The sequence below is a fragment of the Bos javanicus genome, chromosome 8 (genome assembly GCF_032452875.1).
Source record: "Bos javanicus breed banteng chromosome 8, ARS-OSU_banteng_1.0, whole genome shotgun sequence".
NCBI classification, from domain to species: domain Eukaryota; kingdom Metazoa; phylum Chordata; class Mammalia; order Artiodactyla; family Bovidae; genus Bos; species Bos javanicus.
The window spans coordinates 45,187,188-45,205,474 of record NC_083875.1 but is presented as its reverse complement, the minus strand read 5'-3'; the positions used below and the strand labels follow the sequence as shown (position 1 = coordinate 45,205,474).

At 44.4% G+C, this 18,287-nt stretch overlaps 2 protein-coding genes across 2 annotated transcripts in view; one reads left to right on the top strand and one right to left on the bottom strand.

The window, feature by feature from the left end:
* The first annotated feature begins 261 nt into the window (after positions 1 to 261).
* Positions 262 to 4,503, top strand: TMEM252 (transmembrane protein 252). Its single transcript, XM_061425480.1, has 2 exons — positions 262 to 607; positions 3,648 to 4,503. The coding sequence occupies exons 1-2, from the start codon at positions 330 to 332 to the stop codon at positions 3,883 to 3,885; spliced, it is 516 nt and encodes a 171-aa protein (XP_061281464.1). The 5' UTR covers positions 262 to 329; the 3' UTR covers positions 3,886 to 4,503.
* Positions 4,504 to 9,986: 5,483 nt separating this feature from the next.
* Positions 9,987 to 18,287, bottom strand: part of PGM5 (phosphoglucomutase 5) — a 210,350-nt gene continuing 202,049 nt past the window's right edge. Inside the window, exon 11 of the mRNA XM_061425479.1 lies at positions 9,987 to 11,457. Coding sequence (XP_061281463.1) covers positions 11,368 to 11,457 — 90 coding nt within the window. The 3' untranslated portion in view covers positions 9,987 to 11,367. The remainder of the gene's footprint in view (positions 11,458 to 18,287) is intronic.

Genomic DNA, 18,287 nt, shown 5'->3' with positions numbered 1-18,287 from the left:
CATTTTTAATCAAAGGATGAGAGACTTTCTTTCAAATAACTGGGGTCAGCCTAGGGTCCCATCCAGCTCAGAAGAACAAGACAGCTGTGCCTGCAGGACACCCATTCCTGCAGGACACAAGGCTGTGTTTTTAGGTTAATCATCCAAGGATATTAGAGTTACTTTCAATGGTTAATGAATAGCTTCTAAGAGCCTGCTTCATTTAATTGTCCAAAGGCCAGTTGGTCCAGAGCATATAAAGCTGTGAGCTGGCTAATGAGAGCATTCTCTCTGAGCAGGGGAAGGAGGGGGGTGGCAGGGTCAGGGACCTGGGTTCCAAAGGATCAGGGATGCAGAACAGAACCTGTCTAGTTCTCTGTGTCTTTGCCCTCCTGACGGGCTTCCTGATGATCTGCCTGGGGGCCTTCTTCATTTCCTCAGCCTCCCTGTTCAACTGCCAGGGGAACTTGACCCTGGCCTATTTGCTTCTGCCTCTGGGGTTTGTGATCCTTCTGGGTGGAATTTTCTGGAGCACCTACCACCAGGCCAGTGAAAGCAAAGGGGTTTTCAACCGTGTGCTCGGACAGTACCATGCTCAGGGGGCCCTGCCCCTGGCCACAGTGGACAGGTATGTGCTCAGAAGCCTGAGGACTGGGGAGGGCTGTGGTGTGGCTGAGTTCTAGAAAAGGTCAATGACTTTTAATCTGGGGATTAAAAGTTTACTGGGGAGCAACTTACAAGTCCCATGGGGTTAGCAAGGATGTGGAGAAATTGGAATGCTTGTGCACTGCTGGTGGGAATGTAAAATAGTGTAGCTGCTCTGGAAAATGGTATGAAGGAGCCTCAAAACGTTAAACCTAGAATCACCATTTGATCTAGCAATTCCACTTCTGGGTATACAGACAAAAGAAGTGAAAACAGGGCTTTGAACAGATACTTGTATATCAGTGTTCACAGGAGCATTCTTCATGATAGTGAAAAGGTGGAAACAACCCATATATCCATCTAGTGGATGAATGGATAAACAAAATACAGTACATACAAAAGATGGAATATTATTCATCTTTGAAGAGAAAGGAAATACTGATGCAGCTGTAACATGAATGAACCTTAAAGACATTATACTAAGTGAAACTGGCCAGAAATAGGCCCCCAAAACAAATACTATGTGATTCCACTTATATGAGGTACCTAGAGCAGTCAAATTTCATAGACAAAATGTAGAACAGTGATTACCAGTTACCAAGGGAAGGAGGGAATGAAGAGTTACTGTTGAATGAGTACAGAGTTTGAGTTCAGGATGGTGGAAAAGTTCTGAAGATGAATAATGGTGATGGTTATAAAACAATGTGAATGTATTTAATGCCATTAAACTGTACACTTAAAATAGCTAAAGTGGTACTTCCCTGGTGACTCAGACAGTAAAGCATCTGCCTACAATGCGGGAGACCCAGGTTCAATCCCTGGGTTGGGAAGATCTCCTGGAGAAGGAAATGGCAACCCACTCCAATATTCTTGCCTGGGAAATCCCATAGATGGAAGAGCCTGGTAGACTACAGTCCATGGGGTTGCAAAGAACCGGACACAACTGAGCGACTTCACTTATACTTTATAACAAAAAAATAATTTTGATTAACCTTACCTAAAATTAGTATCAGACAACCAAAAATCTCCTAATTTTTGGCTAAACACAGAATCATTAGGGATAAAACCCCAGGCATCATTCTTAAGATACAGACAGGCTGCATACGTGCATGCTAAGTCATTTCAGTTGTGTCTGACTCTTTGCCATCTCATGGACTCTAGCCTGCCAGGGTCCTCTGTCCATGGAATTCTCCAGGCAAGAATACTGGATGGAGTGGATTGCCATGCCCTCCTCCGGAGGATCTTCCTGACCCAGGGTCTGAATCCAGGTCTGTCTCATTAAAGGCAGATTCTTTACCATCTGAGCCACCAGGGAAGCGAGACTCCATAAATTCTTTGTCCTCTTTGTCTAAAATATTTTAGCTACTCCATGTATTTTGAATATGAGTGATTAGCCATGACAATTGATTTTTGACATGATGCTATGATACATGATACTATATTTTTTACTAATAAGATACTAACTACAATGACCAAAATCTATTTCCAATGTTATTATACTAACTGCAAAGTCTTTGGATTTGGTAAAAAAAAATTAAAGGTGAAGTGACTGCAGAAGATGCTTCTAGAGTGATGTTTTCTTTTTTTTCCTTTGGTATAAATGTTATATGATTGCCTCCAGAATGTGAATCTTGATAAGAGTAACCAATTGCCTTAAAGATGTAGCTTAAATTTTTAAGCACATGCATACTATTGTCCTGAAACACTAAACGATGGTGTCACAACACCCTCATTTTACTGCCTCTTTCCGGTGCGTCTCTAGATGCCCAGCCCACTTAGCATGGCTAGGGGGTCAGTAAATGTAAGTCATACTTCTCAGAAGTATCTTCATTTGAAAGGGGTACCTAGAATGAGACTTCAAAGCAAAGGGGTCTGCAAAGGTGGAACTCAGGACATGGGGACTGTGAAGTGGTGAGGGGAGGGCGGGGGTTGGGAGAAGGGATGTGGGGCAGACGGCAGTCATCCTGGAGCCTCTCAAATCAGTCCAGGGAACAGCTCACCTTGGTGTCTTCAATGCTTTTACGCATGTGCCCCATGACACGGCCTTGGCTATTCTGAGTGAAGGCTGAGATGTATGCTGTACAGTAGATGGCTCCTTCAGTTCCTTGGCTTTGGGCCTGGTAACGTTTGGAACAGAGCTGCGGCTGCAAATGGCAGTCCTTGTTCTGTTGTGGTTACGCACCACAAACACTCCCTGCAGGCTCTGGAAGGATTCAGTCTATAATCACACAGCTCAATCAAGCTCACCCTCACTCTTCTTCACGTCTGTGCCACCCCCTATCCCATTCATGATGGAGAAGCCAGAGGACTTAGCAATCAGCAACGTTGGGCAAGATTACTGATGAGTACATCAACTCCTGCAATGAAAGGCTCCTTTAGCCATCGGCCTGTTGGCATGGAAAGGGCCGCTACTGAAATCTACATAAAGTTGTCAGTTCGAATAGTTGAGAAATCAGTATTTTGTGTGTGTGCATGGAAATGGGGCAGGGCGAAAATACTTGAAATTTGAATAATAGGGAAGAGAAGCATCTGATATTGTTCAGGAATCTTCATGGAGCTGGTTTTCATTCATTATTTGTTGGCTGTGAGGCTCTGAGACCATGAGTACAGCTGACTAGAAGATGATGTGTGTGAATGGGGACAAGGAAGTGAATGAACTAAATAACTGGTTAGAGAGACATTCCAGAGTCAAGGCCTGTCCCATACCCCTGCTAAGGATCTCCCACTGAAATTTCTGGGTTCCAATGAGTAAGAGAGAGGGGATAATGTGGAATAACCCACTGGGGAAAGTATGACTATAGAGGCATACATCCCATGGCTGATAAAGAGGGTTTTGCTGGAAGAGCAGCACATTTAAAAAAAAAACAAACCTGGGATGCCAGGGAGGAAGAACATCTGTTTCAGAATCAATGTTTTCTAACAGTTTAGCTTCACACAGTGGGATTTGGGAGAGGCGGACATATGCCTCCTTGGCACGACCTACTTAAATAACACGTGAATGTCTGTGGCATTTTGTCCCCCAGACCAGGTTTTTACCCTCCAGCTTACGAAGAGAGTCTTGCTGCTGACAAGCGAGCCTGTCACACAGAGCAAGAGACCTCGGGTGCTCCTCCACCTCCGTACACAGAGATGGGCCTTGAATTTCAGGATGAAGATGGGGCCCACCCAGAGGCCCCACCACCCTATGACGAGTCTGTGGCAGAGGGGGTGGCGGCAGCAAGGCCGTGGCAGGATGCTCAGAGGCGAAGCCAAGAGTGCTGAAGCAGGGGAAGTGCGCCAGCCCTCACGACGTACCCTCACGGGAGGCAGCTGCTAATAATAAACACAGGCAGGGACTGTGGGAGGAGAAGCCACACCAGTGACCCCACACAAGAGCTCGAAGTGGGACCATGTGAGGCCAGTGCAATTCCGCGTATGTGCTTGGCCTGCAAGGGCAGGGTGGGGCAGCAGGCAAGCATTTCAAAGGGTTCGCAGCCACCCCAACCCAGGGAAGCTTTTGGACTGCAAAGGTTTTGTTGTGAGAGCTCTGCTCCACAGACAGCCTTTCTGCTCTTCCCCAACACTTCTCCCATCTCCTGACCAGCCGCAGGGAGAAAGAGATGCTGTTTGGACACCATGCACCTTCTTGGACTGCATCACAAATACTCACAAAGGGAAAAGGCAAGCTGGCCACCAACGGTCATTATCGTTTAAGTTGTGGGTTCTGCTGGCTGGTTTCATAGTTATCCTCATTTACCGTACTGCCAGTGGCATGGTAATTCACACATTGTAAGAGATTTGCCCCTGGAACCCATGAATGTTACTTTGTATGACTTTAAGTATGTATATTTTATTTCTATGTGAAAGGAAAGTGACTTCAATACTTACTTTCAAAATGGTTCAAGCACAAAATCTTAAATAAGTATTTTAAGAACGGGATGGTTTTACAAGCATATATAAGAAGATTTCTTAGACACTCAAGTTGAATAAAGAGAATACTCAAAAATTCATAATACACAGGATTAGGTTGTATTAATACAGAAGACATAAATCTTGAAAAGCTTTAAAATACCCATATATTTCAGTGAATCCCCCTGTAAATCTCTAGGATTTGAAAGAAAGGAGACTATAATGTAGTACCTTAATTATTAACAGACAATTCTTTGTGTCTCAAAACACAGATCCAGATACTTTTAGATTTAATACATTTATTTTGAAGCCCAATGCTTCCTCTTCAGCTTTATTATGTCTTATGATCTTATTATAAGTTTTAATACAAGAGGACAAGTCAGGTGGCAGAGTGGTGGGAGGATATTAGCCTGATGCTTTAGAGCTTGAGAAAGAAACTTCGTCTCTCTGGGCCTCAGTTTCCTGCCCTGTCAGGTGAGGACCTTACGCTGGGATTAATGTATGACAATTATGGACTACCTTTTATAAGGCGTGCTCTTTACTGTAACTGTTTACGCTTTTTATTTAGCCCTCATTATAGTCTGCAGAGATAAGTTCTGTGGTTATTCTCATTGAAAAGATGCATAAATTGAGACTTTGAGAAGTTAAACCTTTCCAACAACATAGTTATTTCCACGAGGGTGAAGAAAGGTCCATAGAAGAGCACGTGAAGACTTTACTTCACACTTCTGTGCTAGGTTGTGCTGCTGCTGCTAAGTTGCTTCAGTCGTGTCCGACTCTGTGCGACCCCAGAGACAGCTGCCCACCAGGCTCCCCCGTCCCTGGGATTCTCCAGGCAAGAACACTGGAGTGGGTTGCCATTTCCTTCTCCAATGCATGAAAGTGAAAGTGAAATCGCTCAGTCGTGTCTGACCCTTCGAGACCCCATGGACTGCAGCCTACCAGGCCCCTCTGTCCATGGGATTCTCCAGGCAAGAGTATTGGAGTGGGGTGCCATTGCCTAGCTGCTGCTGCTGCTGCTAAGTTGCTTCAGTCGTGTCCGACTCTGTGCGACCCCATAGACGGCAGCCCACCAGGCTCCGCCGTCCCTGGGATTCTCCAGGCAAGAACACTGGAGTGGGGTGCCATTGCCTTCTCCGGTTGTGCTAATCCTGTCTTATTTCCCTCCTTCCAAGGAAAAGTTAAGACTTGTCTCCCTCTTCAGGAATAGGCCTTAACAAGAAGGGGAGCCCCAGGGTAGCAGCATTATCTTGAAGCCCTTAGAGAGGCAGCAAAAGTTAACTTTAGTGTTAACCCGCTGGCTTCTCTTTTAAAATGTAAATAAACCCTCCTCAGTTTTTCTGCCTAGGAGCTTGGCCCTCACCAAGTTGTAATTTCCTTTCATCTGATGCTTTTTTTTTTTTCCCATCTGATTCTTATACTATGATGAAAGATAGCTCCTTCTGATAACAGACAGCCTTGGTGAAGGGGCACAGTAGGGCTTTGGATGCTGGAAGGAGAGATGAAGAGCTTTGGAGGAGGATAGGGTTGTAGAGATGAGATGGGGACCCTGTGGCCTCCTCCTTCTGGTTATTGCTGAGCGCTCAGATGAAGCATGTCCTGACACACAGGAAACCATAAGAGGAAATCCTGGTTCCTTTACACAAAGCAGGACTTTGGGCATCTGTGATTTGAATCCTTGACATCAGGAGCATAACTGGACATGAATGTCACTCATGGTTGCCGAACAGGAAGGTGGTCATTTATTAGCAAGGCAATTTATAATTTCTCTCTTGTCATCTCTTTCTATTCCTCTACTGAGACGGTTACCCTGGAATTCTCCTTAGGGTCTGAGCACATTCACTGACTAGAACAAGCTCTGTCACTGGGCTTTTGTCCAGAATTTGAATTTGTAATAGATGTTTTTTTCTAAATACCACTGAGACAAATATAATTTTCATTTATATGAGAAAATTGTCTTAATCTCTTTACTGCAATAAATTTTGTACTTAAATGTTTCCCCTTTTTGCTGTTTTGTATCAGGAAAAAAAAATCAATAGAGGAACATAAGTCAAAGTTTTATTTTCCATGTGAAACTAACACAGCATCTAGATGAGTTAACCTTTTCGCAAAGCCTAACAACCTAACGTTACTGAACATCAACTATTGATTCAGAAAATAAGCCCAGTGCTTTTTGAGGACATATGACTGACAGGTGTGAACTGCCTTTTAAAAAAACAAAAACAAATTTACTCTGAAGCAAGCATCAAGAACGTGATTATTACCCACAACAAATCCTGCCTTTCAGAAGCTATTAAAACCCACTGGGCAAATCAAACAAAAGTGTCCCGTTGTGATTAAGAAGAATTCATTGCCCGACCCCTCACCTCCCCAGAGGATTCACTCAGGAGAAGTAGACAACGTATCCCCTTTTCCTCCTAAAGTTTATGATGAAATTAATCAAATTAATACCAGGAACTGAGAACCACGATTTTGTGAAAGGCAGGGAGAGCGCTGGGACTGAGAAAGTGCAGGCTTTGCCGGTCCCCTCCTCTCCAACGTGAACAGCGGGCTCACGTGTCAGTGGGAGGGGGAATACTCAGGGGTGTCCTCGCCATTACCACGTCTCTCTAAGTAGCAAGTGAAAGCAGCCACCTCCGCCCCAAAGACGAGCATGACACGGCCAGTTAGAGAGCACAGCGTGCTGCATCTTTCACACAACCGAGGAGTCAAGCGCGCTTTTTTGACCCCTCCACTCAAAAACTCACAAGCACTTTTACCAACAATCCTATCCATCCTTTAAGATTTTACTTAAACACGCTGTCTTTGGCGAGGTATCTCCCCAGCTCATCTATTTTCCAAGACACCTACTAGGTGCTAAAAGACACGGAAAGATGATAAAAGATATGGGTTTACACCACAGCCCTTCAACATATTCTATAATGCTCCATGACAACTTAGGCTGATTCACATACCGAGTGGGCCTGCCGTCAGCCTCAGGAGCCATCGGCCGTTGAAGTCTCCAGCCGGTGCGAGTGGAGCAGGGGTTCAGCTGAGCTCTGCTGCTGCTGCTGCTGCCAAGTCACGTCAGTCGTGTCCGACTCTGTGCGACCCCATATGACGGCAGCCCATGTCCCTGGGATTCTCCAGGCAAGAACAGTGGAGTAGGTTGCCATTTCCCTCTCCAGTGAATGAAAGTAAAAACTGAAAGTGAAGTCGCTCAGTCCTGTCCGACTCTTCGCGACCCCATGGACTGTAGCTCTGTTGCCTTGGATAATTTCTTGCTGTGTCTAACTGTTGAAGGGCCAAAGACTGAAACACTAGCAGTAAGTTCATTTCCAAAGGTGCATGATTTCTGTAACCCTTCACCACTCAGGAATGGAACCCTCTTCAAGGCTGGTATCTAGAATATCAGCTCCCATGTGTTTCACAAGTACCTGGTGCGTGATCAACCAATGAAATGGAGGCACCTGTTGTAGCGCTACCGGTTTTCACAGGTGCGTTTCAAATTCCCCACGCCCTACGCGAGTGATGGACATGTCGTCAGGGTAAATCCCACGCCTTACATTGAGCCACACTGGCCAATCAGAAGTTACCAAGCCATTAACCCTGTCATTGCCTATGTTGCCTGCAGAGAACGCTGGTTCAGTGCAGCCAACTGTCAGCCCATTATGCCGCCGTGGGACGGGTCATCAATCTGAGGCTTCCTGTGTGGAAAACCTTCAGGTCACACGCAAGCCCTTCAGCCTGCAATGTTATTCAGCACTATTCATCCCGTGAATATGGTAGATGTGGGCTGCATCTCAGATCAGTAAAATTGATAAGGGATCTTATTTTAATAATGACTGTCTATCCATTTCCAAGGCCAGCCAATAAACTCAGGAATCACAGATGAGGCAAAACAACTTTTTTGATCTAGGGGGCTGGCTGACACTAAGCAGGGTATTTCACGTCCTTGTTTCCCTCCCAGTAAATACCTCCCTGGCACATATACACACACATCTCCAAACACCCCCTGGGTGGGTAGTGGCACTGCCCTATTTGAGAATCACTGCATTACATACACTGTTGCATATGGTGTAGTGAGTGAATCTCTCAATACTAGCTGATGACAAGGGTGGTCCAGACAGTTGCCACACTCTACTCATTGTCCCTTCTAGGATCATCTCCTGCAGTCCCCACAACATTCTTGGACCTCTCTAATCATTTACTCTTAAGTGAGACTGGCAGTTGCAGCTCCATCTTTAAGAACACGAGGAACATCATGTGCAGAAGGGTGACTTCCTGTCTTTCACCTCTCCTGAGGCTAAAGCAAGAGGACATCCACGTACAGCTCAGCAAGAGAAGCTTGGATTCTATGTAGAGCAGAAATCATACTTTGGCAATGTGAATTTGAGCAGGATCCAGAGGCAGGCTGGGTCCTGAGCCACTACAGGACCTTCCCTTTGGGAGCCTTGCTGAGAAAAAGCTCATAAAAATAGGTGGCTGTGCAGCTGCTGCTTTCCGAAGCTGGACCCAAGCATTTGCTCGGTCTGATATATGTAATGCTGTGTCTGCTTCAATCCCATTCATCCAAGCCAACCTCTCACTAGACTCAAAGCAAGCCTCCTCTCCAGTCATTCTACATCTCAATTTCCAGCCTTGTTCTTGCTGCATTCACCCCTGATGAAATTCTGTAAGCGATTATCAGGCTCAGGAATCTCCACTCCTTAGGAAACACCTTAGTTGCCTAGTACCTTCCATCTCGGAGTCAATCTTTCTGTGTACTCTCCAGCAGGTTGCTTGTGCTGCTGCTGTAAAGTTCATGTCTACCTGATTCTTTATGCATGTTTACCACAGCCTCCTGTTTCCAAACTACAAACTCACAGGAGTAGGAATAGAATCTTATGCATCCATGTGCTGCACCAAGAAACCCAGGATGCCACATAGAGCAGTTGTTCAAGGAGTGCTTGCTGAATGAATGAATGCATATTTGGGCTGTTGGACACATATGACTCCACACTGAAATAAAGAAACAGAATTTTAAAGTGAGGATTGATTTACCTGGGGACTTCAAAGTTAGAGATGATGAAAAGTTCAAAAACTTGAGAAAAAAATATTGAAGAAAAACATAGGCTTTGTTAAGCCTGAGGGTGTGCCCAGTCATGCTGACTGTCATGGACCTCCACTTTAAACATGTTGAGAACCAAAGCAACAAGACAAGTTGTATTCCACTGTTGATGAATTTTATAACTAGTTCCTCATACTCTCAGCTCAAAGCCACTCTCCTACTATTCTGAAATGAAGATACTTGTGATGAAAGGTTAGATACCATGCTTCTGATGCCGAAAGGCGGTTTTGAGCATTGTGCCTTCTCTGTTCTATTTACTAAATTTCCAAGGTCGTCATAAGGAAAACCAGCCCTGCAAGTGTTCCAAAAGGCAAACCTATCAGAAGAGTGACCACTACTGGAGTTTCTCAAATGACAAAACAAGCAAAAATCCACAATTCTTGCATAAGGCTGAAATCAGAAATTTTTTTTATTGGCTAATAAAGGTCCTAGCAAGTATCTGACAGAAGCATAGATAGAAAATGGAAACAAACACCTTGCTGGGGATGTTTCCCTGCTTGCCCTAATCTTGACTACAGCAATAACACACTGCTGAACAGTCAAAGCGCATCACCTATCTCACCAGTCACACGGCAAGTGACTGCCGTTCCCAAGGAAGCAAAACATGCGCAAACAGGTCCCATGAACCCAGGCTTCTGGCTGAGAGGGCTGATGGAGGCTGCCAGGGCTGCAATATCCTTTCTCTGGGCCAAGAAAGCCAGTTGTGACCCTCTGCTCTCCAGCAGGGGGCCCCACTCTCCCCTCCATCTCATTAGGGCCATCACCCGGTGCCACCAGTCAGGTTCTCTTCCAGCATCCGCTTCATCTCCTACTTGTGGAGCATGTCACTGTCTCCTTTGACAGCCACGATAAGTAAGATCTGAATAGTGTCCAAACAAGTGTACACCCTCACTGGGAGATAAGACAGCAGTGAGAGAAAGTCAGAGAGAGAGCCGATGTGGTGGTATTTTGCCATCTCAACGGGAATCAGATCGACCCATGTATCAACCCATGTGATATAATCAAGGAAGGGCCTGAAAATGTTCAGCATTCATTCTCAGAATCCTGCCAGGAAACTGCCTCCCGCCTGCATAATGAATAGCTGAATTTGAAGGAATGCAGCCAGCTTAATAGCTAATACTATTTACAAAATAAGAGAGAAAAAACACCCTTTGATATGTTTTGTTGAAAGTGTGCCATTGTGGTTTGTGGAAAGCTCTAGAAGATGTGAAGAGGGTGGCACCGGCACTTTGGAGATGGGAAGGAGAGTGAGTGGCCATAAAGTGGTTGGTAGGCATGAGGTGGGCTACTAGGAGTTGTACAACTTTTGCCCAAGGGAGACCTAACCTGGGATGAAAAGGAGGAGAGTCTTCTTAGGTCTGCCTGAGGGGGCCTGGGCTTAGGGTCAGCTGACTTCTGGCACTGCCCTCTCCGCTATTCCAGAACTTTCTCTCATCTGGCACCAATGATGCACAGATACCCTGACTGCTCCTGGCCCACTTATTTTCTATCAAAAGGGCAAATTCCCTCTTGTGACAAAGCACAGGTATCGAAAGGCAGTGTGGCTTTCACAGACAACCGAAGACCCTGTTGCATTGCAGAAACTGACTAAAACCCAAACAAAACAGATTTTTTTCCCCCACCTACACCCACCCACCCCCCACAACCAGCAAATCATTTTTTTTTTTTCAAAGTCATAAGAGGCACAAACAGGAAGCAAGAAGGCATGAGTGAAGTGTCCCCCGCTGAGCGCACTCTTTGGCCCTGGTGAGTGATCTTTCCTCCATTCAGGTGATGACGGTGGGGCCCCTCCGGCCAGTTCTCTCGTGAATCTGGGATATTTTCAGCGCAATGGCTATGAGAGGGCTCAGCACTGCCTGAAAAAGAAGGAAGAAAGTCTGTGAACAACTCACGTCAGTCCCAGGAGGGCCGCAGGGATGGGTTTCTACTCCAATCATCTGGATTCAGTTCCAATTTGTGATGCACAGGCAGTCGTCTTGAACAGGGCACCCTTTCTCTGGTCCTTGATTTCCTCTTCTGTAAGAGGAGGCCAGGGTGGGCAGGGTGGCAGGGAGGAGAGGGACAAGATGATCTCCAAAGTCTTACCTAGCTCCCCAAACACTGCTCTAAGACAGGAACTTGCACAGTCCAACTACTGGAACATTGGAGTGTTCTAAGATCATAGCGCTGTCATTCAAGGAAGTTCAGAAAACCCCTCAGTTTTCCTCTGTGACAGCGCCCTCCTCCACATGTACACCCCACAACACACACCCTGCCCCTCTACATGAACTTGAGGAAAAACATGCATTCTCTATCCTAAGTCCCTGGGCCTGGAGAACCTTGATGTTTCAGAGAAAGGCCAACCCTTCAGCTTGTGCAGCAGAAAATAACGGCTTGTCTCCTTCCATCTTGTAACACGGCGGCTCACGGGGCACCTTGGTGTCCCTTAGGAGGAGGCAGGGAGCTTTGAGGGCCTAGGGGATAGATTCTTGGAAAAGCAAAGGACATGAAGGGGAGGATGAACTGTGTCTTGCCCTTCAGCTGCTCGTCATTTCATGGGATGCAGGCAGTATTTTCCAAAGTGAGGAGCACACACTGTTCAAGATGGTTTTAGGGGGTGCAGGGGATTATTTTCCATGGTGCATTGGACGTGGTGCTTGAACACTGAAAAAGTCACTGTTTTCCATTCTTCTTTAATCTTCCTAATTTCATCAAAGAGAAAATTTCTACTTGCTGCCAATTTTTAACACATTTATCAAGACAGAACATGCCTCAGGCAAGAGTTAGTGAGATAGAAGGCAATATTTGCTGTATGTTTATATTGAATTCATTTTTATGGCAAATTTTATTTATCAAGGGATTACTCTTTTATTTATCAAGTGAGTTTATCAAGGAATACTATTTTTTCCATGGAGAGCACTGGTGTAGTTTGTTTGACATCATTATAAGTTTCAAGATTAAGGATTTTCTATGCCATACCTTTACATGGTGGTACCTATTGGCAAGAGGTGAGGGCAACTCAGTTGTAAATCAGTATTGTAAACACTGCAGGTGTTCTCTTAACAGATCTCCGCTGAACTCTACAGACGAACCTATCCTCCCCATTTCTTCTGTAAAACATCCTGACTGATGCCACTGTTCTCTAACATAGTCACCTGCTTCTGCCTCAGCAGCTGAGCTATGTGCTTATGAGGAGTCAGTTACATTTGTTCCTAAACATGTTAATGCCTGTTGTACTTGTTATTGAAACTTTGAATTTATTAAATTATATGTAAACCAGTGAAATGTGAGAATAAATAGGAAGAGTTCTTTATATGAAAATTAAGTTGAGTGCTTTGGGAAGAATTAGATAATGGTGATTAGTTATGCCTGTCAAGTTACATTTGAGATGTAACTTTGAGATGCTGTAAAATATTGGGGAGAATTTTTTAAGGTATAGAAAATTCTTTTTTCAGATCGCCTCATAAGTGGCTTTAAGTTCTCACTGACAATAAAGAATTTAAAGGTGGACATTACAGATGATGAATTATGAGTGGGAATCTTTTGAAGAAAGATAATTATAACACCAAACAGTACGCCCCTATTCAAAGAAAAGGTCTTGGACCAAATTCTAGCATATATATATATATATATATATATATATATATATATATATATATATAAGCAGTCACACCAAGAAAGCAGGAACTTTGTCTAATTTAAGGCTAGAAAAGTGCCTGTTACTTAGGAGGTGCTGAATAAATATTGATAGAATAAAAGAATGCTACCTCAGTTTGAAAAAGTAAAAGTAATTTGTTTTGTGCTAAAAATACAATGGTCAAGATACAAATGCATTTAATTACCTCTCAACTCCCTTTTTGTTGTAATGAACCAAGCAGTTATCCCTTGTCCTGACCATGTCATAGAAGAAGGCTTCCATGGTAATTACGAAAACTGAAAGGAAGGAAACACATTTTTGAAAACCCCCTACGAGAAAGACCTTAAACACGAGAATTCCCACTCTGAGCCCCAGGCCAACCTGACACAGAAACTGTGGAACCGTGTGCCCCTCAAGAGACTGTGAGGGTTTGGGAAGAAGAGCGTCAGTGATGATCACCTCGGAGTGAACATTACTTGGATCCTTCCACATATTTTGGAGGAACCTTGGGAATTCTGAGATCCCTAAATATGCCCAAGTGTGAATTTTTTTGCCAGCCCTGTAAAATGGGAGCTTCAAGTCATGATTAAGGATCATAAATTAATGTGTGTTTTTTCTTGCTTGAGTGTGTATGTGTGTGTGTGTGTGAGAGAGAGAGAGAGAGAGAGACAGAACTGTGTATTTGTGTGTGCACACAGAATGCATGGTCTAGAATGATCACACCAAGAGGCTATCACTGAAAAGTGCTGCTATTTAGGAGGCACTGAATAAATGTTGGTGGCAGAAAGGATGCTATATCAATTTGATGAAAAGAAAATGATGAGGCTGATAGACTTCTGTGGCTATTCAAGAAGGGCACTCTGGGTGAGCAGGAGGATCAGAATTTTTACTATCACGTTTTTCTTTAGAAATTACATCTTTAATATATGTGAATTCCAGATACTGCTCTCATATCATCAACCATTCATCGTGGAAGAGAGATAGGGCTAAAACTAAGATCATGGCGTCTGGTCCCATCACTTCATGGAAAATAGATGGGGAAACAGTGGAAACAGTGTCAGACTTTATTTTTCTGGGCTCCAAAATCACTGCAGATGGTGACTGCAGCCATGAAATTAAAAGACGCTTACTCCTTGGAAGGAAAGTTGTGACCAACCTAGACAGCATATTCAAAAGCAGAGACATTACTTTGCCAACAAAGGTCCATCTAGTCAAGGCTATGGTTTTTCCAGTGGTCATGTATGGATGTGAGAGTTGGACTATAAAGAAAGCTGAGTGCTGAAGAATTGATGCTTTTGAACTGTGGTGTTGGAGAAGACTCTTGAGAGTCCTTGGACTGCAAGGAGATCCAACCAGTACATCCTAAAGGAGATCAGTCCTGCGTGTTCATTGGAAGGACTGATGTTGAAGCTGAAACTCCAATACTTTGGCCACCTGAGGTGAAGAGCTGACTCATTTGAAAAGACCCTGATGCTGGGAAAGATTGAGGGCAGGAGGAGAAGGGGACGACAGAGGATGAGATGGTTAAATGGTATCACCGACTCAGACATGGGTTTGGGTGGATTCCAGGAGTTAGTGATAGACAGGGAGGCCTGGTGTGCTGTGGTTCTTGGGGTCGCAAAGAGTCCAGCATGACTGAGCGACTAAACTGAACTGAATCTTCCTGAGGCAACTGGAAAGGCTCTCAGATTGGGGAGTGAGAAGAGGGATGAAAAATTAGAAGCCTGTTGATATGAGATTTCTGAGGAGCTGCTGGACACAGCACTTGAGAAGCAGAAAGGAGCACAGGATGGTCTATTTTGACTCATTCATGTCACAGATGCAGAAATGGAGTTCATAGAGGAGATATGACTGGCCCAGGGTTACATGTCTGTCTGGTGGCTAAGCTGGGATAAGTAACACTGGTTCCTCCTCTACTGCTCTTTCTATGACCCAATTTTGAAGTGAGACCTGTGCATGACAAGGAAAACTAGAGTGGACAAGATGAGCCTAAGGGGAGAGATGGGAGAAATAGTAGGATCATCAGCCCACTGTACCAGACAAGTCCCATGTCAAACGAGGGGCCATGTAGATAGTGGGGAGAACAGGTGGGGCAGTGGACAGTGGGGAGAAGAGCATTTCCCATTTTGTGAATGTACTAGAAGTTCCAAGATGACTCTTCGTGAATAAAGGAAATAAACTAACAGAGACTACAATCCATTAGAAATAAAGTCTCTCTCTCTCTCTCTCTTTTTTTTTTTCCCCTGTTTCCAGTGTCTCTTGGAGTGCTTGACATAGTTTTTCTACACTCGAGTAGGAAACAGTGAGTGCTCATTCTGCAGCCAACTGTGTCAGCAAGGGATCCATTCGACCATGCTCAAACCACAATTCTAGTGTTCTTCCTCTACCTTGGATGGTTGAGTGGATTTTGCTGTTATCTTGAGTTAATAAGCCTAAAGAGGGAAATGGAGTCTGTCTCTAGTTTAAATTTGGATACTTCGTTTATCATGGATTTTTTTTTTTTTTTTGCATTTAAAAAAGTATTGCATTACAATATTTATCTTGAGTACTGAATTTTTTGGCACTCCCTTAAATTTTGCACTGTGCTAACCTCACCCTCATCTCAAGCAGAACAGTACCTCTTAACCCCTGAAGATATAATGTCCTATTCCATGCAATCTGTGAATGTGAGCTTGCTTGGAAAACAGATGTGATTAAGTGAAAGATTTTGAGATGAGAAGATAATCCTGGATTTTTCAGCTGGGCCCTAAATGCAATGCCAAGAGTCCTTATAGGAGAGAGTCAGAGGGAGATCACATGCACACAGAGGAGAAAGAGATGAGATGATGTAGGGATGTGGTCACAAGCCAAAGAATACCTGCAGCCACCAGAAGATGGAAGATCAAGGATCCTCTCCCAGAGCCTCCAAAGGGAGTGTGTGCCTACTGACACCATGAGCTCAGAATTCTGGCCTCTTGAACTCTGAGGGAATACACATCTATTGTTTTAAGTAACCCAGTTCGTGGTAGTTTGTTACACAACAGCCAGAAGAAATGAATACACCCTTCCTTTTCACAATACCTCCCCGGTCTTCCGCCTGCCCCTTGTCTCACTGCACTGTACCCCTTGAACTCTGATTTCTCAGCCCGAGGCAGCCCACATGCTCTTCTCCACTTTCACGTGTCTTGTTCTCTCATTTTGGACTGATGCTAAAATCTCACCCATCCCTCAAGGCCTTTTTCACGAAGTCTGTCTGATATTCCCAGGCAAGATCTCTCCATTCTCTGACCAAAGTCTAAGCTACAAAAGGCAGACTTTTTCTTAAATGTGTCTGTTTTCTTCCAAATACTACGTGTCTTGCCTATGAGAGATGCTAAACAAAAATGGTGGGTTTGGAATGTTGTTTTGAGTGCTTAATGCAGTGGGTGATCTACTGAGAAACTACCTTGGGCTTTGCATCCTCTTCATCAGGAAGATTCACCAGGTAGAGATGAAACTGTCCATCCAGTCCCCCACCTGCCCGCTCCTAAGGCCAAACAGAGGCCAGGAACTGCTCTGCCTATAAAGGGTTAATAGGCATTTGGATGGTTCCAACCAGCACTAAGTGTAAACATTGAGCTAGAGCTGGGCGAAACCTTCACAATCCAGAGTTCAAAGAAAAGGAAAGCTATCCAATCCAAGAAAGCAATAAAGGGAAAAGATCTCTGAGTTCTGGAACTGGTGGGAGCCCCAGCCCCCTCGGACGCAGCACCACCAAGGAAGGAGGGACACACTGAGAAAGGATGGCCTGTGGGCAGTGGAGAGGACTGTTAGGGAGAAGACCCTGCACCCCCGCCCAGAGCAGTGCCCCAGACAGAGGACAGACAACACGCGGAGGGGAAGACAACCACAGAGGCCTGCACTCTTCCCCAGGATGGCGTGCAACACCTCCGTGCTCCATCTCCTCTGAGCTGTTTCATATGATCTGGAAAAGGGAAGGAGCCCCAGATGGCCACTGCTGTGCTTCTTGCCAAGTCAGATGGGAGTTAGAGACCCATACAATACAGGAATGTGACATTTCCTGCATCCTAGGAGTCGGAGCAACCTGCTGAGATTCTGAGATTATAAACTTGGAGGCATCCTCTGGCTTTGTTTCCAATACATCTCAGTGTTGTAGAAAGGGTTTTTTGTTTTTTTTTTCTGAACTTTTTAAAAGTTGAAGTATAATTGATTTATAATATTGTGTTAGTTTCAGGTGTACAGCAAAGTGATTCACTTATACATATATATGTATATATCTGTTCTTTTTCAGATTCTTTTCCCTTTTGGTTATTACAAAATATTGAGTATAGTTCCTTGTGCTCTACAGTAGGGAGAAAGTTTTTGATTACATTGACCCTCAAATCCCAAACACTCACATAATGTACCAGAGAGAGCCATGTCCTGGGATCTGTAACTAACAGTCAGGGCCACTTTATAAGGGCCTGGCCCAAAGAGGTAATTGAGGGTGGAAGTGTATGCCAGCTCCTCTCAGCAAGGCAGGCGTCCTCACAAGGATCTGCATCAGAGGACAGGCTGCCTTTGCCTTTTCACAAAGATGCTCTTTGCCAGCCTCACTATCCTGTGCATTCCTCCTGAGGGGGCTTTTTCTAATTCACAAAAAGGAGCCCTAGAGGCTAGATGCCGCCCTGTTTCCAGGAGCCCATATTTTAACTAACAAAGATGACTGGTTATTTCAAATCCATTTGAGAAGCATCTAGAAGAGAAACTGTTACTGAAAGCAAATATCAAATAATTTCTTTTGCTAATAAAAGTTAACTGAAAATGCTAAACACTGCAAACATCTTGCTCTTTTATTATTAATACAATGCATACAACCATGCTCCTAAATTTAATCCCCTTTTCATGTAATAAATCTATGTGTCTTGATCCAAAATGGACCTAAAATTAACCAAAATACAGAATATGAAGAATGACTATAGATAAATCTGAATTCCAAGTGCAAGCTCCCTCCCTGAGGGTGCCCATCTATCTTGCAAATATAAGAAAACAGGCCTCCATAAAAGCTCTTTTCTGAGGGGGAGAAAACCATCTCAGGAGATGAGCGAGGAG

Excerpts from the sequence above, each read along its gene's own strand:
- TMEM252 (XM_061425480.1), top strand. The coding sequence starts at position 330 with ATGCAGAACAGAACCTGTCTAGTTCTCTGTGTCTTTGCCCTCCTGACG. Across the intron at positions 608-3,647 it reads CCCCTGGCCACAGTGGACAG|ACCAGGTTTTTACCCTCCAG; the intron begins GTATGTGCTCAG and ends TTTGTCCCCCAG.